Here is a 26,057-nt window from a genome sequence, read left to right on the forward strand (position 1 = left end):
GGTAACCTTTAATGTCCATTTAGTATAAGGGGCAACGCGCACCAGCAGAGAACAGTGGGGGGGAGGGAGGGAGGGGGTCTTAACTCTTACCTATAAGTCTCCTCCGGCGGGACTTCATCAGCTGGCGGATTTAAACTAAGGATGCATTCTGAAACAAATGATGGATACTTTTTATCCTGATGATTCTCACTGAATTTTTAAAAACCTAAATCCACGCAAACAAAGTCCCAAGCATCAGCTAATATACTATAAAACTCACCTATGGTATTAATAGTGACAACAATGGGTTCAGACATGATCTTGGTCCATGGCACTTGTATGAGTAGTTCATGTATTCTGCCGGACACCAATGTGAATGGCAGTGCCACCTCTCGCTGCAACACATCTGCTTTGAGCACCAGGTTGTGCAATGTGACGCCACCGGCCCAGAGTGTAACCTGGAAATATTCTACTCTTCATCATCATCATCATTATCAACCAATAGCATGTTCACTGAGAGTTGTCTGTGCATGGCCTGCATGGAGGTCGACGAAACACACATGCTTTTAAAGTGCACGGGCTTGGCAGAACAACAGGATCCCCAACCGCACTCCATGAAACCCTCAGCAATCTTGGTAGTCTAACCAGTTTCTGGTACGAGCTTAGATGGCTGGAGTGAAGATTTCGGTGGGTAGATGAAGATGTTTAAGTGCGGAAACCAGCACCGAGTGAAGAAAGAAAGAAAGAAGACCGATAGAGAATCCTTGCTGGGCATTTCCACATGTATTGCACCACCTGAAACCAGGTGCTTCCTGCAACTCGTTTGTCGGCCTAATGGGGAGTCAGGTATAATATTCTGTTTAAATTTTAACTCTCTACCTGTTACAGCCCACTGATAAACATATGGATGGATGGATGGACAAACTGACATGCGAGGATTAATAATGGGGTCTGTTTGGGTATGAAACGGTAAAAATAATCATAAAAGATGAACTTACCTGAGCATCGGCTGGTTTGAAATCTCGCACATATTTATCCACATAGCTCAGTAATATTGGTGTGACGTACGATTCAATGTTGAACATATTCATTCTTCACACATACACTATTTAGTTAAAACATAAGTAGTAATCACATTAATGCACAATTAAAAGAACCTGAAATTTTAAATTTTAATACATAGTTACAAAATTGGCACTATACCATGAATGCCTCAAAACATTTTTAAATTTAATAAAAACAAAATCTTACAATTTGGGCTTTCAACTAGCAAACACCTTTACTTTAGCTCTGAATTGTATGGCTGTGTAATAAAATAAATACTTTACTTACGAAATAAAATCACAAAGGGCTTGCACAATAATTAACTAAAACTTCCTATTTATTGGAGTAGCGACATTATTACAGTCATCTAGAGCCGCTATCTTAACAGGGGCACATTTTAATAATTTTTTGCTAATTTTTTCAGTAATGATTACGAATCCTGAAGACTATTTTATTTTGTTTTGATTAGGCTAAAGAATATGATCTTATTATTATGATCAGATGATGCACGTAATGGTAACATACTCTTTGATGATACAGAGTATAACATAGTGATTACCTTTTTTTTTTTCTCTCTCGTCTGGCTTTTCAAAGATTGACCAATGTCAAGTTTGTAGTTATTTGTAACAAGTTAGTTAAAATATAGGTACATTGTATGGACCCCGTCTGTGCCGGCGCTCGCCGACACACGCACGGCACCCCCTTAGAGCGCTTTCCAGTCAGTTTTAACAAAAAAAAAACACTCCAAAAAGGTAGAGCACGCCCGCCAGCTAACATCAACACAGACTAAGTCCTACAATATTTCAATATCCAAAAGTACTCTGTGACAACTACTATGTGGTAACTAATCTATGCTGTCAGTGTTTTTCATTGCATTGTTTTTTTTTTGGTGAAGAAAGGATTTTCCGGGTTTTTCGTGGGTTTCGTGGTTATTTCTGAAAATATTTTGGTGGGTCAATATTTATAGTTTAAGTGCTCGTCATGGTTTTTGCTCGTTTGTGTGTTCTAAAACGATAAGCTATGGCTTTTTACATGCATGTAAGTCAATTTTGTATATATTATCATCGCTTTTTAAACAAATTCACTCTAATTTCATTCATCAATGTTGACATGTTTATCTTTTGGATATTTATTATACTTTGTAACAGAAGGACAAAAGTTATATAACTCCTCTCTATTCATTGAATGGATTTAAGATTATTTTTCTTATGAATTCTAAATTGTTAGGAATATCTGTTTAATCAATAGGTTTAAAGTGATCTCTTATCAGCTAATTTACAAAATGAGCCAAATCATTGTACTACTACTATAGGGCTGCCATACATCCTGGTACACCGGGACATGTCCCGGTCTGAAGCGCTCTGTCCTGGTGGCCCGGTCAGTAAGTTAGTTGTCTGTTTGGTGTTAGGGTGTTTGTCTACCGCCACCATCAACGAGACGGCAGTGAGAAACAAACAGTGGTCGGGGTCCAAACCCGCCCCGAAATTCCATGCAAAGAGAAATTGTTTCTAAAATGCATAATAGACTAGTTTCGAATTTAGAATTTACCAATCTTATCAAAAAATCTGCGCTCGCTTCGCTCGCGATTTTGTGTTGTATTAGTTGTTGCCCGGATTTTCGTTCGCATTGATTTGTGTTTTAAAAAACCCTATGAGAACTCTGATTTTCGGGATAAAATATGTTTACGTTTTTTGAAAATCCCGGGGAACAATAATAACACACCCAACAATTCCAGGCTACAGTTGCGTATGGATGGATGTCCCGGTCGTCCTTTCAGCAGCTATGGCAGCCCTATACTACTACAATGATTTTTGTTAAAATTCAAAAGTTTATAAAATGAATGACAAAAAATTGACTTATTGATAAACAAATTAAAACTAATAAAACAAGTGTAAATTAAAAATTTTCAACACCCCCGACAAATCATTTTCAAATAAATAATTATGTATATCTAGGCAACGTCCATCTTGACAGCTTGACATTTGTCAATTGACATAATATTATGAACCTAACGGTTATGTAACCTTCTTTTCTACAAGAAAACTAGAAAAGAGCTGATAACTCTTAAACGGCTGAACCAATTTTTTTGGATTATAGCTAAGAACACTCTCGATCAAGCCACCTTTCAAACAAAAAAAACTAAATTAAAATCGGTTCATTCGTTTAGGCGCTACGATGCCACAGACAGATACACAGATACACAGATACACAGATACACAGATACACAGATACACAGACACACAGATACACACGTCAAACTTATAACACCCCTCTTTTTGGGTCGGGGGTTAATGAGTCTCTATACTACCATAATAGTTGCCACATAGTTACCGTCTAGTAGTTCACAAACATCTTGCTACACCCAAACTGAGTATTCATAGCTGGCCTTGGATAATATTTGATAATGTTCTTTACAAAAACACATGAGTGCAACACATAGGGTCAAAGATTAAAAAAGTATAGTTGTTTATTAATTAAGTAATACAGCCATTTCTGGCTATTCTCAGGTTTGCATGGGATTGGTACACCACTATTAGCCTACTCATAGTCAGTCAAATCCATGCTGATGATTCATACATGAGCTTGTAAAAATACATTTTTTATGCCTTGCATTATACTTACATCAGTTAGAATAAAATCATGGCATAGATTTAAATCATCCACATTACAAATATCTTATATTAAGTAACTATACATAAGAAAATTTCTTTGATTTAAAATGATAGTAGGTTCTTATTTAATAGTGTATTAAGATATTCAGGTTGAAATCTATAATTATTTTTTACTTTTTAGTGTTTGTGTTTATTGAAGTCATACATTATTAGTGGCCCCACTGTAATAAAATATGCAATGCCTAGTTAAACACCTACTGTTTACTAAGCTAATACTCTGATCGCCAGCAATTTACTCTTATTTATTTAGGAGTTCTGTTCTCCATATCTGATGATATTCATTAGATCTTCACAAAATTTATATGGGACCACCTTGTCGCTAGAGAGTCACCGTCACCGTATGGTACAGCAGTTGGTTAGCATGTGCGACCTCTTAAAGGATTGTGATGTTTTACCAGTACTTAACGTTATAGTTATATTAAAATGAATGTGTACACTTATAATTAAGTAAAATATATTTTTTATTCTTTGCAGCTCACATACCTAAGCCCCAGAGCAAAATCCATGTCAACAGCTACATAAATGTACTGCAAACTTATCTAGTCATGTTGGGGTTGTAAATAGTGCCTTCTAATTACCATGATTCAAGTTTTGTAAAGCTATGCTGAAATTGACTCACAGTTTTTACAGATATTCCAGGGTCACATGTGAGAACATAATATGTTATAGTACTATTGTGGGACAACACACACATTTGAGTTGTAGAGGCGAGACATGTGTTACGTGGAACGGCGCGCAACTTTTCGGTCCGCTTGGTCCCGCCAGTTTTCAGTCGAGGCTTCTGTCCAGTATAAAGAAGAGGTCCCGGGTGAAGAGGTCACATATCAATGCAAATGCAACAAAAATACACAAACAAATGAATAACTCTGTACAACCAACGGTGACCAACTTCAGCTATGGGGGCCAGTTTGAAATGTAAGTTTGGTTTAAACAGTATTTTTTATTTATAAATAAATTAATTTATAATATTAAAAGAATCGTAACAATGTTAAATAATAAAAAAAGATACCGACGAATTGTGAACCTCCTTTTTTGAAGTCCGTTAAAAAGAGACCTGACTCTCGAAAGCCTACAAAACTTAATTATACTTCAGTGCTAATTTGTCCCCACCTTTGACACTTTATTAATTTAGACTTAAATTATACAATATTTTATGCTTTAATTATAAATTCTCAAACTTTAAAAAAAATGCAGTCAACTAATTCTTATCAAGTAAAGCTCACTAATATTCTATTATATTATTCTAGTGATAAAACCTTTTGGTTTTGTAATACAAAACAGTTACTAGATCTACCCGATTAAAACATCGTTAGAGCAAGATACTGCACTATCTTATCTCATCCTGATACTAACATACACAACAAACTAATTAATATTTATTATCATCTAAGTAACTTTGTTGCACACAATTATACTAATCTATCATCATCATTACCAACCGATAGACTCCACTGCAAAACATAGGCAGGCATACACTCAACATCAGGTGGGTCACCTGATGTTGAGTGATTACCGCGGCCCATGAACATTTGCAGTGCCAGAGGAACTGCCAATGCACTGCCGGCCTCTCAGAAAGTTGGTCCGCCCCATGAATAACCCCTTGTTGTAACGTGATGATGAACAGTGTCCTTGTACATGATAGTATTTTTAATATCTGCATTAGTTCCACAGATGGCACGTCAAGTGAGAGACATTCGGACTCTGACAATGACAATAAGCAGACATATATTCCACCCGACTTCCGGATATGGGAGCCAGTGGGAAAGAAAAGCTCATCTTTTGGTAATATTCACAATTATGATTCTACTCTATCAGTGAACGACGCAGCATAGAAACATTCTGTACATTCCATGATTAGTGTAACGAAATTTCTACCGTGCTGGGCGGTGCCGCCACTGCAATTCGATTATCTCCATAACTCATTTTGAGGCGAACCAATGCGATTTATGCTTATCTAATTTGTTGAAGTTACATGTTTAACAGACGTAAAATTTTGGTCACTGTTGTTGACAATAGTTAGAACGCGATTTCTATGCTTTGTCGCACACTATCCTTTATGTAATAACATAGTTGCACTATTCTATTAGAGCGGTTATCCGATAATCCGATCCGAGTCCATGAAAATACTTTCCGAAGAAGTCTTATAAGTGTTTGTGTGGTAGCTTACGCACTATATCCGTGAGAATATCTCGGATGTGGTTCGGATTCAAATCGGACATATGACGTAGATATGTCAAAGATGTCCACTGAATAGCTTGGATTTTGATCAGAGAACGGATTAGTGCGTGAGCAATATCCGAATTTGGTCCGAGTTTTTTACGTTCCCAAACGACGTTCATGCATTACAAATCTGCTCTGCTCTGTCCTGCTCTGAACTAAATCGCCTGCGTCTCAGCAGACGCTTAGCCTAATGTTTCCAATTTTGTTTCAGAAGGTTTTAGGTTTAGAGTGATGTCCTACAATGTCCTGGCGCAGTACCTTTTAGAATGCCATCCGTATTTGTACACGAACTGCGGGCTGCAAAACCTCAAGTGGAAAACACGGGCTGCAAAAATTTATGACGAGATATTGAGCTTGTCGCCTGATGTAAGTAATACAAACTTTTTTTTTACAAACACAAAAATATTTATTTCGGCAAAAAACAAGTTTACATATAACACAGAAATTGGGACCGTCCCAGTAAATGACTAGTATTGAACTTTTTTTTACGGATACGTTTAAGTGCGGAAACCAGCTCAGAAAGAAGAAAGAAAGAAAGAAGAACAACTTTTTTTTTGACAACTTCCTTAGCGCAGTGGGAGGTCCAGGATTCGGCAAGGGGAATTTGGGATTTTATAATTTCTAAATTTTTCTCTGGTCTGGTCCGGTGTGAAGCTTCGGCCGTAGTTAATTATCACCCTACCGGCAAAGCGTGCAGCCAAACGATTTAGCGTTCCGGTACAATGCCGGGTAGAACACCAAGGGGTACAGGTTTCATAAAAACTACCATACCCCTTCCAGGTTAGCCCGCTTCCATCTTAGACTGCATCATCAGCATCACTTACTAACATACAAGTTAGTTCTTGCATTCAAACAGTAACTTGTATCTGATAAAAAAAAAATAGAGTGCAGTCCGCGCAAAAGAAGTACCCACTTTGTCCTATTTGAAGTTGCAACATTGTCGAATACTAAGGAAGGACGCTCTTATGATTGTAAGTGCAAGCGCTATTATAACAGCTGATTTAATTCCAAATAAATAGTAATAACTCTATAGGGAACCAATAGGTCGATTCCGAATAGACCTGCATCAATCATTATTACAATCGCAATCGTTGTGATTGGCTGAATTTATGGTATTCTTGTTGCAACAATGCATTGTAGCCAATAGTGAGCGAGCCTCAACCAATCAGAGGTGATTGCGATTGTGACATTGCAGCTGTCATTCTACCGCAATCGAGCCGCTGGTTTCAGAATACCGAGAACATGTTACAGTTGTTATCTATACATATAATAAAATTGTAGAAAAGTGGTGTCTGTACAATGGAAATATATATATAAAAAAATAGCAGGGGTTGTTATTATATCGATGCCGAACCCGAAATTGTAATTAATTTTTTTTTGTCTGTTTGTCTGTTTGTCTGTTTGTCTGTGTGTTTGTGCACGCTAATCTCAGAAACGGCTTATTCGATTTAGATACGGTTTTCACTAATATATTGTAGTAAGCTTCACTTAGGATTTAGTGTGTATTTCATGTCAATCGGTCAATGACTTTCTAAGCAAGGACATCGCACTGGCGCGCATAACAAGGGACCAAGTAAGTGTGCTTATACTCGGTGTAAGCACACTTTCTTCATTAGTCGCATGTTGACTGCAAAGCTGTCAAGACGCCTAAATGCGCGATCAAAAAGTGCCAAAATAATACGTTAACGACGCAGAAAAGAGATGGTGTGACTTACCACCGGTAAGTTAATTTTATTTACGTAAGATAACATGCGAAAAAGTGTAAAATATTTAGTAAAACCATTGAAAACACTAGAAATATCTAAAATTATTTACAATGTTCCCATTCCTTTCTCTCACGCACATCGGAAAGAGACAGATGGAAGGGCGCGTCACGAATGTCGGAAAAACAAAACTGTGGAGTAGCTTTTTTTTGTTCAATGTAAAATCTATTGGCCATTATTGTATCACATTTATTTTATTACTAGCTGTGCCCGCGACTTCGTTCGCGTGGAATAGCTCTCAGCGCGCTTTATATAGCCACGGATGCTCAGGCGCGAGGCGTGTATCTGTACGTTAAAAATGTTCGCCGTGATTCTTTAAATTGACATAACTTTTTTATTTATGAACCGATTGACATGAAATAAACATTAAATGTTAAGTGAAGCTTACTACAATATATTAGTGACAACCGTATCTAAATCGAATAAGCCGTTTCTGATATTAGCGTGCACAAACACACAAAAAAAAAATAATTACAATTTCGGGTTCGGCATCGATAAAAAAAAAGTAGCAGGGGTTGTTATTATTAACAACCCCTGCTACTTTTTTTATATATTTCCATTGTACAGACACCACTTTTCTACAATTTTATTATATGTATAGATAGATCTTTTGACGACCTCCAGTGCGCAGTGGTAACGCGGTGGATTTGTATGACGAGGGTCCCGGGTTCGATTCCCGGCTGGGCCGATTGAGATTTTCTTAATTGGTTTAGGTTGGCTGGTGGGAGGCCTTTGGCCATCTTGATTCAAGGCCCATCTTGAATCCGCCATTTTGGTTTATTTTTCAGCTCCCTGACAATTGGATGAAGTTCTGAGTGACATTTGTTCGAGCACCCCCCACCTATCTTCAATACCCTGGCCGTGCTCCTCACCGAAATCCTCAATCATCAGCTCTATCCATATTTTTCCTCCGAATCATTTTTTGTCCTCTATACGAAACCATCGGTAAAAAAAAAACAAACAAAATTTTACAGAAGAGGTGATCAAATAAGCCAGTCAGTCAGTCAGTCAGTGAATCAGCACGAACAGAATAGTATATAGTATAGATATAGTATAATAGTTTCATATTTACAAAAACGAAAAATCTCTCAAAGAAATAACAAAAATTAATAGTGCTACACTACTCCATTCCATTTTTTGTTCAAGTTTGCTTCTAAAATCACCTTATTCAGCTTCGAGTGCAATAATCGATTTACATTGCGGCTTAATCACTGAGGTTAGTTTACAGGACTTGAATGTTAGCGGGAATGTATAAATGGAGCAGTTGAAGCTACATAGGGTGAATTTAGAAACGTGTGCCATGTTTTGGCTCTTGTGTTGTATGCCACGATGTGTCCATGCTTAGAAAGTCATTGCAATCGGTTCATAAATAAAAAAGTTATGTCAATTTAAAGAATCACGGCGCCTCGCGCCTGAGCGTCCGTGGCTATATAAAGCGCGAAAAGTCACTATTCCACGCGAACGAAGTCGCGGGCACAGCTAGTGTTAAAATAAAAGAGATAATTCTCGTAATTTCAGATCTTGTGTCTTCAGGAAGTACAAGTGTCACACTTGAGTACTTTCTACAGCAAGTTCGAAGAGATGGGCTACTGTGGCATCTTCAAGCAGAAAACTGGTGAACGGCAAGATGGCTGCGCTATATACTTCAAGAAGTCTCTATTCGATCTGCAGGATCATATTACTGTGAGTAAACATAATTCCTTTATTAATTCCTCTTAAACAGAAACTGTCACGGAAGAAAAAGTCTAGTAATTTCCTCAAGGTTAGGTTAGGTCCAATCGCCCTCCCCACGTGTCCTGACCCTTAAAGGCCAATTCACACCAATCGCGTACACGTGACACGTGCGTAGTGACGCGCGTGAACCCCTAAAACACCGGGTTACGCATGTGTCCACGCTTTACGCGTGGTGTGCCATGTTACATACAGTTCGATACATTACAACGCAATGGTAAGGTCTACGCTTACGCAACGCTTACGCAGCCTGTGTGAACGAGCTATAAGAGGACCTATGGATAATGGAGCGGTCCATCGCTCACATTATGGCCCTGAAGTTGGTTGGTATGCTGTGGTTCGCAGATTGATAATGGTTCAACTTGCTGAAGACATGTCGACCCTACTCATGTTTATATTTGTATAATATCTATATATGTATGTATATACAATAAATGATAATATATATATAATATCTTTTCTACCCTACTAATAATTCTTTTTCTTTTTTGGTTGCTTTTTATATCTGTAATTTAATCTAATATGCAGATGCACTGTTTCGTTGTCAGGTCGTGATACCAGGGCTCTGCCTGAAAATCAGCGCTGCAGTAGTCAAATACTGCAGCATCTTGCTGAGGCAGAGCCCTTTTAGCTCACAGACACAACATAGTATAATAGTGTTTTCTAGTTTTAAGATTAATTAATATTCAAGTTTAATTGTATTGTTATTTTTATTCTTGTTTTTTTTGTTTTTGTGTGTGACCCTGTATATGAGCTAAATAAACCTTTATTTATTTACTAGCTGATGCCCGCAGCTTCGCCCGCGTGGATTGGTCAGATCCCCTGCAGCATCAGGATTGAGGAGTTGGACTCCAAATTTTTTATGAAACAATGTCGCAAAGTTCCTCTATCGATTAAAAAAGAAATGACGCAAATCGGTTCAGAAATCTCGGAGATTTCGGTGTACATAGGTAGAAAAACACAACTCCCTTTTTGAAAGTCGGTTAAAAAAGTAGCCTATTTTACGCCCTGGTCAATCCTCTACTTGCCTGTGAAAGTCCCGTCAAAATCGGTTCAGCCGTTCCAAAGATTAGCCTTTTCAAACAGACAGACAGACAGACAGACAGACAGACAGACAGACAGACAGACAGACAGACAAAAATTTTAAAAACGTGTGATTCAGTTATGGTATCGTTCAAATAACCATATGAGCTTAATATGAGGTAGCTATTTCGAAATTACAGACAGACACTCCAATTTTATTTATTAGTATAGATTTATTTATTTATTCAACTATAATACAAAACTAAGCAGAGCTTAGTCTCTTGTATTTATCTTAAGGGGAGCACCACTGTGTTTCGTAAGAAATCTCGGCCTCCCATAATGCACTGAGGGTGTTCACCGGGGAGGTTTTAGTAGGTAAAAATTCTACATAACCGCAAGTGCTTGCCAGGATGCTGGGCATCTTAAGAAGAATCCCCCCCGTTAACAAAAGAAAAGGATAAGTAGCTCTACCCCAATACGGACTAACGATAGTGTATTGCGCCATTAGATATATCTGTCTTAAAAGTTGGCCCAATCTGGACAATCTACGCCGCTCACTTGGATATACAATAAAACCAATTATTAAGTAAATTACACAAACACCTATTATACTTTCGCATTTTTAATATTATTTTTTATTATTATTAAGTAAATTATTAAGTAAATTATTTTATTGCCCAATCTGGACAATCTACGCCGCTCACTTGGATATACAATAAAAACAATTATTAAGTAAATTACACAAACACCTATTATACTTTCGCATTTTTAATATTAGTATGGAATATGGGTGATAATGTGAAGGATATCGTCTGTAAAAGAGCGCCATAGGCCATTACGTACTGATTTTATCATCAAGGCATTATGTTATTGTTATGTGAATTCAACACTGTTTGTTTAGATACTATGATGTTTTGCTTTTGAAAGCTGGGAATGATTTTCATTGATATGTTATGCTACGTATTTCGATTTTATCTTCATGTTTTTGTTGAGCTGTGTGAAATGTCAACATCAATGCAAGTAAAAGTTGGGCGCACATTGTGGTTAATTCTGTTGTATACAATCTCTAAATTAAACGGGCAGGTCTAAATATTATATTGCTGAGCTCACTGGAAAAGATAATTTTTTTTAATGGCAAGTGATGACGCAGCCTTAAATGGCGCGCACTTGCCTAGAAAATATTAAAAGTGTAGAGGAAAACTGATGCCGGAAGGGCGTTCTATATCTTAGCGGTTCGAATTAGAAGCGAGGAGGCAAATCGCTTCGAACATATCCATGTAATTTCGACTACGTACGAGGGCAGGCCTTGACGATGCCTTGCGGTACGATGATAGAAAGTTGAAGGAGGAACCAGGTCAAAAAGTTCTTGGGCACACTCTCCCAAATATATCCTTGAAGTTTTTACCCAACCCAAAATCTTAAAAAAGTTTTCACTTGGAAAAGTGTCTTGATCACAACTCACAAGTGTTTGGTTACCGGTTTGCGTGCTAGCTGCTCGTTAATCGTTTGCTGTTTTCAGGTGGAGTTCTACCAGCCCAAGATGCCGATTCTCAACCGTGACAACATCGGGTTAATAGCGAAGTTGGCCCCGAAGTGCTCGCCCGGGACCCCAGTAGTGGTGGCCACCACACACCTGCTGTACAACCCGAAGCGCACGGACGTCAGGTTGGCCCAACTGCAGCTGCTGTTGGCTGAGATCGACAGATTCGCGTATAGCAACGACGGTAAAGAGTAAGCGTTGTTTTTAACTTATTTCACAAGGGGAACTTATACTTTCTTCAGTACCACCACTTTTGTAAATCGCATCGGCGAAATTAGTTTGTGTAGAAAAGCGCAACCTAACAACTAAAATACCAATGAAATACAGACCTTATTGCTTGACGTTAAGATTTTAAACACAGAAACAAGTACAACACAGACTAGTGCTATCTCGCTCTTAATTTGCGCGTACAAAACATGGCGCGTAGACAACAACTGACAGCAGACGGGTGATCGGTTAAAATAAATGCGTGCCATTCAAAAATAAGACTTCTGCGCAGGCACATCGGTGTAACTTATAAAATTAAAGCTTAAATAACCCTCCAAAAAAGTATAACAATAATATGCATAGATAAGCCCTTTAAACTTCTGTGAGCCTCGATAGCTCAACGGTTGAGGAGCGGACTGAATTCCGAAAGGTCGCCGGTTCAAACCACACCCATTGCACTATTGTCGTACCATCTCCAAGTACAAGCTTTATGCTTAATTGGAGGGGAAAGGGGTCCCTTTAGTCAAGATTAGCCTGGCTAATATTCTTTAAAAAAAAATCAAGGGTTTCTGGCAAAGAGTTGCCACGACTCCTAAGTGTCTGGCCGTGCATGACGTGATTTTTAATACTATTCTAAAGTAAATATAAAAAAAATTATGCTTTATACTTTCACGAAATATTTTTAACACGCGACCCAAAGCGACCATGATCCAAGCTTCATAGTCCGCTGATTCTTCTCTGTGTTGGGGACAAAACGCAGAAAAACTTTCAAATTTTATAAAATAACGAAAGTCTGGCCTTCTTTGTCTCTCTAAAGAGAGATATATAGCGATATATACATATAATATAAGAAATTGTTACTTTTTATCTGATTATTTCATTTACACTTGTTTGTAGATCGGACTATCTGCCAATAATTTTGACTGGGGACTTCAACTCGACTCCAGACAGCGCGGTTGTGACGTTGCTCGACAGAGGCCATGTCAGGTAGGCATTCTGTCATGACTAGCCTTCCACCAGACTTAGCCACTTTCTGATAAGTCGGTACACAGCTGAGTTGCACATAAACACATTAAATTATCTTGTACGATGGTACGGAACCCTTCGTATGCGAGTCCAACTCGTACTTACCAGTTTTTTTACTATGTATGATGTCACTCGAAACCTATCTCACAGTAAAAAAAAAAAGCTAAGTTTCGTTGCTTCCTTTTTCAGTGCGAGTCCCTATAGAGACACCTCTGACTGGAAGAAGATCGGTGTAACGGACAACTGTCAGCACCTGTCCGTGTATTTGAACCGCCAGAAGGGAGTCTCCACCGATTTCAGTATGATAAAGGTTTTACTTTTTATACCATTTTTTGTATATTTAATAGAAAAAGCACATTTACCATCAATAACAGGTTGCTAAGAACAATACATTATGTTAAGCAGGCAGTGATAGTGTGGTAGGCTCTCTAAAAGTACCGTCCATCGTACAATCCACGAACATCTTTATATGAAAAAAAGTTAGTGCAAGATGAGTTCCGAAACTTCTTTCAGCTGTGCAAAGACAGGAGTGAGTTTTTAGATCTTTGTGGAGAAAACTCAAAGTATGTAATCGAGCGTCTGGTTACTGGTGATGAGACTATGGTTTTATATTATGATACAATCCATTGGGAATGGCGTTACAAGGGTAAAAAGTCACCTGGAAAGGGAAAGGTGCAACAATCTACCAAAAAAGTCATGCTTTTGAGATTCTCAAGGGATTTTGATGGTAGATTTTAAAGAACATTATACAGTTGTAAACGGCGAATATTACAAGATAAACTGCGAGACACGATTAAGAAGAAGCGCAGAGGCAAGTTGTCTAAAAGTGTCCTGTTGCTTCACAACAACGCACCCGTTCACACTGCCGGTGTTTCGAAGGCTGCAGTTCGTGAGCGCGGGTTCACGGAGCTGGATCATCCACCGTATAGTCCAGGCATGGCCCCATCAGACTATTATTTGCCCCTTTAAAGCGGGACTTGAGGGGAAGGAAATTTTCAAACGATGAAGAGTTGCAGGCGGTCGTATTTAGTCATTTTGAGGCCAAATATTGCAGTTACTTTTACGAAGGTTTAGAGATGTTGGTTCGTGGGTGTCAAAAGTGTGTTGATATCAGTGGAGATTATATAGAAAAATAAAATTGGTTTCATCTCATTTTCTTAACTATTTCATAGCTAGGCCAATTCATTCTGGGATCGCCTAGGTATATGTTTAAAAATAAACTAAATAATTTGTCTGATGTTTCAGATATACAACTCGGATTACCCGGACGGGCGTCTCGACCCGGGATCTGATCCGCAGCAACATACGGAGCTCTTCAACAGCGGAGACCTAGCACACCCCTTACACCTGAAGTCCGTGTACAGCAAAGTGAAACACGACGGCCACATAGAAGCCACCACGTTCCAGGACTACTGGGTCACTGTGGATTATATTTACTTTAGGTAATATAAACTTTAACAGCTTGCTGGATCTAATTTAGCATCTATTCCCTCGTCCCTACTTTATTTTTCGAGTTCCGTACTTTTTTTTTTTCTCATTTAGAGAGCTGGGTTACTAGTATGACCATGTGGCTCTGGTAGGTCCCTATTATCCTATTCTAACACTAACTAACATTATTCTAACTAATTTTATTCTAACACTTAAAACTATATCTACATACTATTATCTATTAACTCTATGTCTTAAATTTTTACGGACCATCCTGTACAGATCTTTTGCTGCATCGGACGTTGGGTTTGTCAAAATAATATTGACGTGTCCCAACGTCCTGTCCGTCACTTCACTTCGGATACATTCCGTCAATATATGGTAAACGTCTTCCCTTGCACCTGGGCAGTCTGGGCAAAAAGGTGAAGATACTTTTTTTAGTAAAAATGCAAATTTGTTTAACGGAATGTCTCGTCCCTACTTTATTTTTCGAGTTCCGTATTTCTAAAGTAAAAAAGGAACCCTTGTGTCGTGCCTGTCAAGAAAACCTATGGGGTACTACCTGTTGACTTAGAATCATGAAATTTGGCAGGTAGGTAGGTCTTGTAGCATAAGTAAAGGAAAAAATCCGAAAACTGTGAATTTGTGGTTATATCACAAAAAAAAATTAAAATGTGATCAGAAAAAATTTAATTCACTAAATCACATATAGAGGGCGCAGACCGTTATTAACTTACAAAGTTCTACATAAAGGTGTTAGGTTATATCTTGTACGATGCTACGGAACCCTTCGCATGCAAGTTCGACTTGCACTTGACCGGTTTTTGTTTTTCTCCTAACTGTGGCACAACACTGCAAGCTGTGTCAATCACGAAGTGTGTCAATAACATAGCAATAATATGTAATTCAGTTTTTTTTTGTGTAGCCAAAATTTATTGTAACCTGTAGATTGTCCATTTAAAAAAATATATACGAGTATATATTTTTAAATAAAGAAAAAACTAGGTTACTATGGTACTGATCCTGATAGCAACCAAAAAGTGTATTCTAACTTATACAATAGTACGGAACCATTCGTGTGTGACAGTGTTGCCAAACTATCGACAGTTTGATTATTATTATCGATAGTTCACCTCGAACACTATCGAGATATCGATATTTGGACTATCGATAGCAACTCTAGTGTGCGAGTCATCAAGTTATATTTTATTGCCTAATTTTTAATTTATTTAATTGCCTAAAACACTCGAGAGTCCTCCAACTAAGCATAAAACTTGTAAGATTGGATTCTTCCTATCCTACAAGTTTTACGCTTAGTTGGAGTTAGAATATAATATTTTTATTCTAATTTACTTAAACATCTTCAAAATAAATTACTGTGCCCAAGGTACGACATTAGTGCAAAGGGCGAGGTTTGAACTACCAACCTTTCGGATGTCAGTCTACTCCAACAACTGTTGAGCTATTGAGGCTTCAAAGCTGTTGAGGATTGATGATAATTTAGAATTCCTGTTGTTGCAGCGGTCACAATGCCCTAAAACTCGTGGAACGCTTGCGGTTGCCCACGGCCGCGGAATGTGCAGCGCTGGGCTGGTTGCCCAACGACCATCTCGGCTCTGATCACCTCGCGCTCGCCGCCACCTTCGAACTAAACACCCTCAAGTCTAGTCTATAGCCTTCAATCGTTTATTTTATTTTATTTTTTATTTTATTGATAAGGCACACAATACAAGTTGTAACTGTGAGATCCCCTCAATTGCGTATGAAAACGTATTCATGGTTGTCGTAATCGCTAACAATTTCTGACCCTTGATTGGCTGTGAAAAAAGAAACAGCGGATCAACCAATCAAAGGGGAGAATTCGCTGTCGATCACGATAGCGATGAATACGTTTTTCTTACACAGTCGGAGGGCTGATCTATTGTTTTTATATTTAGAACATAAAAACAATAGATCTGATCTATTGGTATGTGTTCTAAATATAAAATAATAGATCAGGATCTAAGTAACAACCCCTTATAGGTGTACACAGCATCAAATAGATATTTTAATGTTTTAAATATCATGAGTGATTTCCATTAATATAGATAGTTACGGCTATAGTCACGTATTTAGTTAAGAAAACAGACCCCGGATTGGTTCGGTATTAGTCGGGCATACGTCGACTAAATACGTGATTACAGCCGTAACAATCTGTACCTATAATCAAATAAATATATACATTAAAGATGATGATAAAGAATTTTTAAAATGTAGGCTTATTTTTATTATTATGATTTTAAATATAAAATGGTGTACATGGTTTTAAATATTTAGACAAATGAGTATGTAAATTATCTCTTATATGAAAATGATAAAACATTGGTAAATTTGTTTGATAGTTTTTACGTCCATTGAACTAATTAATACCTAGGTCTTTTATTGCAAACAAAAATCATGTTACGTGAAGTTAACATCGAAGGACGCTCTATAGGCCTTTGTGTGACTCTCATTTGAAGTTTAAACGGGGAGATTTGTGCCAGACATATAATATTCTCATTTCAACCGCAAGTAATGGCAAAGAAGAACGTATTGAACTCCATCCTATAATAGAACTATAGAAGTCCGTGTTACTTTAACTGGCGTATACAGTTGTAAGGTTTAGCAGTAATTTTAACACTAAATTAAGAATATATATATTGTACATACACATTTTAACGTTTTTAACTAATTAATAGTTATTGTAATATTATTATTACAGTATCCCGCAGAAAATATTGTACATCGACCTATGAAAAGAGATAGGATACACATTTTAACGTTTTTACCTAAGTAATAGTTATTGTAATATTATTATTACAGTATCCCGCGGAAAATATCGTACATCGACCTATGAAAAGAGATAGCGGTGTCGTAGAGCGACACCGCTATCTCAAGGACTACCTCGTAGGACAAAAAAGGTCACTAAGACATGCGTGGCATAACGCACGCAATGGGCTAATAGTACGACGAAACACTGTATAAGACTCCACGATGAACCACCACGGTGTACGAGACCACACGATGCGTTTCCAGTGCGTTGCGGCGCCGCACCACTGAACTGTGGATTTGAGTATTGCATGGGTGCCACTGCGTTGCCGCTTTGACATAAAGCGTTGCAACGCACCACCCCTCCCCGCCACGTCTCTCTGGTCACAAGTCCGTTGCGCGTGCGGTGCTGCGCCGCACGACGTCCGAACGCATCGTGTGGTGTGACACGGTACAGCGATTCCTATGTAGGATGACGCAGCGGCACCGCTCACACACCACACCGCTCACACGCCGCACCGCTCACACGCTGCACCGCCAACGCAACCATCATGTAGCGTCACTCATAAGAGGTGGGGATTTTGTCCTCTGCGGACAAAAATCTCTTGTCTGCGCAGGCCTTAAGTGACATGTAAATAATTTTAATGTGAAACATACAGATGGCATGCGTTGATATTTTTTTAAGAACTATTCGGAAACTACCTATTTTATTTTATATTTACCTTGATTGATTATGTAGTTTTTTTTAATATTAAATAATTATGTGAGTATGAGAAAGAGTGTTTTGAGGCAAAATTATTGAAGTGAAGCTTATTTTTGATAAAATGTAAGGAATAAAATTTTGTGTTTTTTTTTCTTACTACCAATTATTGTACTAATTTTTTGAATATATATTTTTCAATATACAAGTAGGTCAATCTCATCTGGTGCTGATGAAGTAGACAACTTGTCATAGACAGTCATAGATTTCTTTTTCATATATGCTAGTGTAAAAACAAAAATCCAATGAGTTATAAACTTTATATTTTATAAACAATTATATTTTTTCCATTCAATAGCTCAACGGTTCAGGAACGGACTGAATTCCGAAAGGTTGGCGGTTCAAATCCCACCCGTTGCACTATTGTCGTGTCGGAATATTAGTCATGAGTAACATGGCTGATATTCTTTAAAAAAACTAAAAACTAAACTTCCCAATATTCTAATACTTTCCAGACTAGTTTACTTGTCTGAGAATGGATTATTGGTTATTTTTTTTGACATGTGACGAACAGGCAACTGAAGTCATATTTGAGAGCCCCACCCCGCATGACTCAGCTCATACCCCCATTGCCATATCGACCTGTCGCGATCAATACCTACTTATCCTATAGAATCAACAGCGTCCAGCTGTGGGTGTCAATCGATGACCTGTAAGTAGCCACCAAGCATGTATGGACATCATATACACCACAATACCTAACCTCCCTACAACAGGCTAGAATCTAGATACAGGTAAGTACGTAAGCTGACATAATACTTAGTGACGGGCAGACATTTTTCGCTAAATTCCATCATAATCGGTTCAGCAGTATCGCATAATATTATGTGGTACCTAATGCTAAACAGATTTTTCTAATATTTCATATTAATTATCTACTATGAAATCAAACACTGTATTTATGCAAAATCTCTGTATTTACAATAATTAATTACATCACACATTCACACACCACACTGTGTTTCTACAATATCTTATTACAACTGCGACGGGTTTGCCCGCGAAATTCAAATTTAATTTGATTTTTCGCAATTTGTAAACTAATACGACAAAGTAGGCTTATGACACTTTACTTGCGCCAATGGCAGTATCATCCTCACAGGTTTATATAAAAATCTTTACTTGAAAGGGTCCACTTTAAGAAATTAGCTATAGCATTCACTAATTTGTGAGTAACTCATGTCAAACTCATTATTTTGACTAACACTTTCAAGTAAAGATTTTTATGTAATCCTGTGAAGATGACACTGCCACTGTCGGAATTAGTATGCCATAGGCCTGCATTGTCGTATTAATTCACAAATTGCGAAAAACCAAATTAAATTTGAATTTCGCAGGCAGACCCGCCTCGTGCACCTAACCCCCAACCAAACTACCGTCACGCGCTTCGATCAGACTCCGGATACGCCAGCGCCACCGCACCAACCGCACACCCGTCCGACCACCGCCGATGGCAGCCGACGCGTCCCCGATTCCGCTGTAGCGACGCGGTGCGTCACACTACCTAATGTAAGGTTATTTTTAAAAAGTTGATTTGAGTTGTCAAAAATAATATAAAATTATTAATTTACCTAATGCAGGTAGTTTGATAAAATCGATATTTGGCTCATTCGATGTCATACCTACAATCTGTTGCTAGGTGGCCAACAAGATTGAACTTGCATAAATACGGGTGTTTCGAAGGTTTTAGTTCAGTCTCCTTCTGAGATTCGGAGCGATATCGCATATTTTCGGTTTTTGGGTTGTGAACTGATAATTAGATGTTGTGATAGCAATCACGCTCTAATTAAATTATTTATTTTGGCATTAGTTTGTTTAGATTAAAACTCTCGGATAACCTTACACATTAAACTTGTGTTTTTTTTGTGTTGGTTTTGGAGAGGACATTCCAATAATTCGATAAAAATATTTAAATAATACCTGCTTTTCTGAGTGACGCCAATAATTCAGAAGCGGGATGTGTCTCACGTTGCCTTAATTTCGCTTTGGTATCTTTTTGTAAACAACCCACATTTGATTAAATTTTTTTATTGAGTTTGATTTGGTGATTTAAAATTTCTAGTTTTTTTTTAAGAATTTAGTCTTTTGTGTAGTGGAAAGTAATTTGCAATAAGTGGTTCAGATTTCGTATACATCGAATGAGAAGTTAGTCGTTTGGATTTATTGTTGATTTGATATTAAAACTGAGAGTTCGGCAGTTCAAGGATAGGTTTTAATGATTTGACGGAGGGCAGGATAGCCCATGATTTGGATTTGACTTAGGGCAAGGAAGCCCGCGACTGACATGACAAGATTATTTAGAAACACGAGGGCGTGTTAAATTCAGGACGGCCGAACTGTAAGGTTATTTTTAAAAAGTTGATTTGAGTTGTCAAAAATAATATAAAATTATTAATTTACCTAATGCAGGTAGTTTGATAAAATCGATATTTGGCTCATTCGATGTCATACCTACAATCTGTTGCTAGGTGGCCAACAAGATTGAACTTGCATAAATACGGGTGTTTCGAAGGTTTTAGTTCAGTCTCCTTCTGAGATTCGGAGCGATATCGCATATTTTCGGTTTTTGGGTTGTGAACTGATAATTAGATGTTGTGATAGCAATCACGCTCTAATTAAATTATTTATTTTGGCATTAGTTTGTTTAGATTAAAACTCTCGGATAACCTTACACATTAAACTTGTGTTTTTTTTGTGTTGGTTTTGGAGAGGACATTCCAATAATTCGATAAAAATATTTAAATAATACCTGCTTTTCTGAGTGACGCCAATAATAAGTACTTAATATTATAGTTATAAGTTATAACTTTAACGAAAATTATCGTAACTTGAGGTTGAATTCAAAAGAAATCAAAAAGCAAATTATAACAGAGGAAAGTACTTGGGTTGCCAAGCATTTTTTAGAGTTTTCAATTTGATCCACAGTGGTTACTGTGGATCAAAATGGAAATTCTAAAAACTCTTCCTCTGGATGAGTTCATCCAGAGGGAAATAATATGTATTCCTCTGTGATGAGGGGATTAATTTAAAATGTTCATATAATGCATACATTTTGAGATGTCACTCGCCATTTTAGCTTGGTGACAAGTTTCATGTCAAAAATTCAATTTCAGGTAAACTGTACTTTTGACACAGCTAAAATGGCAAGTGAGATCTCAAAATGTACTCATTATACAGGGATTTTGAATGTTATTTAAATTAAACAATCTCGGACTAAAACACACTTTATTTATTTAAAGTTTTGAAAAAGCACACATTCAAATATACAAAGAACAGCAGCAAACATTTTGACAATTTTTCAAAAAGCACACACTAAATAGAACAACAGCAGCAAAAATGTTCTATCAAAGTGGTGACTTTTTATAAAATAATCTTGACAAAAAAGCTTGGATTTGATGCGCTCCAGCAATACACGGCGCTGCAATTGCTTGTATACAGTATGGCATATTATTGTAAATTGTACATTTGAAAAGAGCAACCGCCGAGTTTCTTGCTGGTTCTTCTCGGTAGGAACAGCATTCCGAACCAGTGGTAGATTATTTTGACGATTCAAAAGCACTTGTAAAAGTTTAATTGAATAAAAATAATTTGAGTTTTGAGTTTTGAATCAAATATGACATAGGTAGGTAAATTTAGCAACAACAACTAGGTACAGCAACATATTTTGACGGTGGTGAACTCTTATGAAATAAACAAATATGACATGGGTAGGTAAATATTGCAACAACAAAATACAGCGGCATCTTTTGTTGGTGGTGAACTCTTATGAAATAAACATATATGAAATGGGTAAATATCGTAACAACAGCATTTTTATCTAGAAGGTGACCAGCTTATAAGCGACTTAACATCTAACATCTTATACACATGCAAAACTTGTAACTTTTAAACAATTGCCTTACATCTAAACATTGTTATATTATAGTAGCTTTCAAAACAATCATCTTATATTCCTTATATTTTGACGGTGGTGAACTCTTATGAAATAAACAAATATGAAATGGGTAAATATCGTAACAACAGCATTTTTATCTAGGTGGTTGACCATCATATAAGCGACTTAACATCTAACATCTTATATAAATGCAAAACTTGTAACTTTTAAACAATTGCCTTACATCTAAACATAGTTATATTATAGCTTCACATAATAACTAATAATATTAATAATAACAATTTGAAATAACTGCCTTACATTTAAACATACTTAGTTATATTATAGTAGCTTGACATTATAAATAATAGGGGCCGCCACCATGCTCCCGGGGTGAATTCTGGAAGAAAAATAACATGTTTGAACATCTTATTAAATATGTAGTGCTGTTTGAGATATTCTTAGCAAAGAGTGTACTTACATGGCATCAACATAATCCAAGCATAGGTGTGTGAGACGCGGCGTGCGTTGTCAATTTCTCCAATGAAGCCTTGATTGGCTGTCAGCAGGACAAGCTCCCGGTGAACTCTGGAAGAAAAATAACATCTAAAAGAATATCTTAATAAATAGGTGCTTAGTGCTGTTCGTGACATTCTTAGCAAAGAGAGCATACTTACATGGAATCAGCTGAATCCAGGCATAGGTGTGGTGGGGTATTTCATGCTGTTACTGCCTCAAACAAAGCCTTCACTGTGTGGAGGCCTGTGGCAGGACAAGATCCCGGGTGATTTCTGAAAGAAAAATAACATCTAAATGAACATCTTATTAAATAGGTGCCTAGTGCTGTTCGTGACATTCTTAGCAAAGAGAGCGTACTTACATGGAATCAGCTGAATCCAGGCATAGGTGTGGTGGGGTATTTCATGCTGTTACTGCCTCAAACAAAGCCTTCACTGTGTGGAGGCCTGTGGCAGGACAAGATCCCGGGTGATTTCTGAAAGAAAAATAACATCTAAATGAACATCTTATTAAATAGGTGCCTAGTGCTGTTCGTGACATTCTTAGCAAAGAGAGCGTACTTACATGGAATCAGCTGAATCCAGGCATAGGTGTGGTGGGGTATTTCATGCTGTCACTGCCTCAAACAACGCCTCCACTGCATGGAAGCTTGTAGCCAGGGCAAGCTCCCGGGAGAATTCTGGAAGAAAAATAACATCTTTGAACATTTTATTAAATACCTAGTGTTGTTCGAGACATTCTTAGCAAAGAGAAAAAGAGAAGCATACTTACATGGAATAAGCTGATTCCAGGCATAGGTGTGTGGTAGAACAGACGGAAAAGTTGTATGGAATGGAGTTGTGTTGGTGGATGGAAAGAAGTAAGAAAGAAAGGTGTGTGGTAGTGCATTGCGTGTTGTCAGGAGTCTGTCAGAAGGGGAAGTCTGTTGTTTAGTCAAGGGGTGATCGTGGCATCGCAGACGGGGCGGCCGCTGTCATGGAGATTCTATGTACAAGGGAGTCTATTCTTCAGCGAAGCAGTGTCTGCAGGGTGGTCGTGGCGTCTACTCGACCCGCGCAGCGCCGCATCGCTGGCGAGAAAAATAACATGTTTGAACATCTTATTAAATATGTAGTGCTGTTTGAGATATTCTTAGCAAAGAGTGTACTTACATGGCATCAACATAATCCAAGCATAGGTGTGTGAGTGGAGACCGCGTTTAAGCAAGCGTAGTGTGGGACGCCCTCCAGCACGATGGACCGACGATATAAAGCGGCTGGCGGGAAGTGGCTGGATGAGGAAGGCTGAGGACCGGGTGTGGTGGCGCTCTTTAGGGAAGGCCTATGTCCAACAGTGGACGTCCACAGGCTGATGATGATGATGATGAGGTGTGTGAGACGCGGCGTGCGTTGTCAATTTCTCCAATGAAGCCTTGATTGGCTGTCAGCAGGACAAGCTCCCGGTGAACTCTGGAAGAAAAATAACATCTAAAAGAATATCTTAATAAATAGGTGCTTAGTGCTGTTCGTGACATTCTTAGCAAAGAGAGCATACTTACATGGAATCAGCTGAATCCAGGCATAGGTGTGGTGGGGTATTTCATGCTGTTACTGCCTCAAACAAAGCCTTCACTGTGTGGAGGCCTGTGGCAGGACAAGATCCCGGGTGATTTCTGAAAGAAAAATAACATCTAAATGATCATCTTATTAAATAGGTGCCTAGTGCTGTTCGTGACATTCTTAGCAAAGAGAGCATACTTACATGGAATCAGCTGAATCCAGGCATAGGTGTGGTGGGGTATTTCATGCTGTTACTGCCTCAAACAAAGCCTTCACTGTGTGGAGGCCTGTGGCAGGACAAGATCCCGGGTGATTTCTGAAAGAAAAATAACATCTAAATGAACATCTTATTAAATAGGTGCCTAGTGCTGTTCGTGACATTCTTAGCAAAGAGAGCATACTTACATGGAATCAGCTGAATCCAGGCATAGGTGTGGTGGGGTATTTCATGCTGTCACTGCCTCAAACAACGCCTCCACTGCATGGAGGCTTGTAGCCAGGGCAAGCTCCCGGGAGAATTCTGGAAGAAAAATAACATCTTTGAACATTTTATTAAATACCTAGTGTTGTTCGAGACATTCTTAGCAAAGAGAAAAAGAGAAGCATACTTACATGGAATAAGCTGATTCCAGGCATAGGTGTGTGGTAGAACAGACGGAAAAGTTGTATGGAATGGAGTTGTGTTGGTGGATGGAAAGAAGTAAGAAAGAAAGGTGTGTGGTAGTGCATTGCGTGTTGTCAGGAGTCTGTCAGAAGGGGAAGTCTGTTGTTTAGTCAAGGGGTGATCGTGGCATCGCAGACGGGGCGGCCGCTGTCATGGAGATTCTATGTACAAGGGAGTCTATTCTTCAGCGAAGCAGTGTCTGCAGGGTGGTCGTGGCGTCTACTCGACCCGCGCAGCGCCGCATCGCTGGCGAGGAGGACGCTCACGACGAGGTCTCTTATGTGCAGGTGAAGTCAGCAGGGCGATCGTGTCGCCTGCTCGACTCGCGCAGCACTGCATCGCTGGAGCGGCCGCTGACGGGAGACCTGCGCACGAAAATGCATATATAATGAATTCACTCAATAAAATAATTCCTAGTAGAAAAAGATTCCTATTGGAATTCCGATCATTTTTTTATTAGGTAGTTAACGTTTCACTAAATACTAAGTTTTGCATTTGGTACCTATTCAAAATGGCGAACTTCAAGATTAAGTCTATGAAATTACAAAAGGCAGCAACAAAATTGATAATATCAAGTATTATGAACTATTTAAAACACAATAAAAACATACTAATCGCGAGAAGGACACGTTCCTAACCTATAAAAAAAACTTACCCCGCCAGCGGCCGCGTGGTCTTGTCTTTCTTCGTTCAAAAAAACTGTGGAAAAACGAATTTAAGTTAAAACCTGTATAAGAATACTAAAATTGAGCCTGGGCTCAAAATTCACTAGAAAATCCTGTAAAAACACAATTTAATGGCAAAAATACAGGATAAATTTCCGTTAAACTGTCACGAAAATTTGCACGAAACGCCTGAAATAGATCAGAAAAGAACACTGACTTGGAATTAAAAATTGGATATTTTAAATACACAATTACCAAGATATGAAAAATCTAGAAACTTTCAAACACTCACCTGCGTCTCTTAAAATACGAGTGTTAACGCGAGGCTAAGATAGCAATTAGAGGCTGCTGAGCGCCCGCGCCCTGCCCTTTTATACCGGGTAGCTCGCGGTGGTCGTAATAGGGATGTGACATGAACTATTCAATATACTTTATCGACTTTTCACATAAATATATTATGTAGGTGCTAAGTATGTTTTGAACAACTTTTTTGCAATGACATTTCGAATTGGTCTCTGGTTTAGTGTTGCCAAATAAAATATTAAATATTCTACTGTAGGAAAAATAATGGTTTTAATTTCTAAGCTTTTTTAACCCCCGACCCAAAAAGACGGGTG

At 38.1% G+C, this 26,057-nt stretch overlaps 2 protein-coding genes and 1 long non-coding RNA gene across 12 annotated transcripts in view; 1 reads left to right on the forward strand and 2 right to left on the reverse strand.

Moving 5' to 3' along the window:
- Positions 1–1,519, reverse strand: part of LOC123880486 (vacuolar protein sorting-associated protein 13B) — a 74,820-nt gene extending 73,301 nt beyond the window's left edge. Inside the window, exons 1-4 of the mRNA XM_045928626.1 lie at positions 1,312–1,519; positions 978–1,136; positions 260–437; positions 91–148 (exon numbers count right to left, since the gene is read on the reverse strand). Of these exons, the coding sequence (XP_045784582.1) occupies positions 91–148; positions 260–437; positions 978–1,070 (329 nt within the window). The 5' untranslated portion in view covers positions 1,071–1,136; positions 1,312–1,519. The remainder of the gene's footprint in view (positions 1–90; positions 149–259; positions 438–977; positions 1,137–1,311) is intronic.
- A 321-nt stretch (positions 1,520–1,840) lies between these two features.
- LOC123880490 (protein angel) lies at positions 1,841–18,259 on the forward strand. Of its 5 annotated transcripts, none has more exons than XM_045928633.1 (10): positions 1,841–2,061; positions 4,170–4,610; positions 5,359–5,477; positions 6,130–6,281; positions 9,197–9,361; positions 11,952–12,163; positions 13,077–13,166; positions 13,395–13,515; positions 14,451–14,647; positions 16,155–18,259. In XM_045928633.1, the coding sequence occupies exons 2-10, from the start codon at positions 4,297–4,299 to the stop codon at positions 16,306–16,308; spliced, it is 1,524 nt and encodes a 507-aa protein (XP_045784589.1). In that variant the 5' UTR covers positions 1,841–2,061; positions 4,170–4,296; the 3' UTR covers positions 16,309–18,259. The 5 variants fall into 5 exon arrangements, with proteins under 5 accessions (XP_045784589.1, XP_045784587.1, XP_045784590.1 ...); XM_045928631.1 differs by having other exon boundaries at positions 1,842–2,061; positions 6,127–6,281; XM_045928634.1 differs by having other exon boundaries at positions 1,842–2,061; positions 4,326–4,610; positions 6,127–6,281.
- A 3,475-nt stretch (positions 18,260–21,734) lies between these two features.
- On the reverse strand, positions 21,735–25,848 carry LOC123880326. Of its 6 annotated transcripts, none has more exons than XR_006799209.1 (13): positions 25,733–25,848; positions 25,431–25,474; positions 24,724–25,140; positions 24,517–24,631; positions 24,314–24,427; positions 24,111–24,224; positions 23,725–24,021; positions 23,345–23,642; positions 23,138–23,252; positions 22,935–23,048; positions 22,732–22,845; positions 22,536–22,642; positions 21,735–22,454 (listed from the first exon to the last, which is right to left on the reverse strand). It is a non-coding gene; the product is annotated as an uncharacterized LOC123880326 (long non-coding RNA). The 6 variants fall into 6 exon arrangements; XR_006799212.1 differs by having other exon boundaries at positions 22,536–22,660; XR_006799210.1 differs by having other exon boundaries at positions 23,138–23,270.
- Between the last annotated feature and the right edge of the window lie 209 nt (positions 25,849–26,057).

The sequence above is a fragment of the Maniola jurtina genome, chromosome Z (assembly GCF_905333055.1).
Source record: "Maniola jurtina chromosome Z, ilManJurt1.1, whole genome shotgun sequence".
Lineage (NCBI taxonomy): Eukaryota > Metazoa > Arthropoda > Insecta > Lepidoptera > Nymphalidae > Maniola > Maniola jurtina.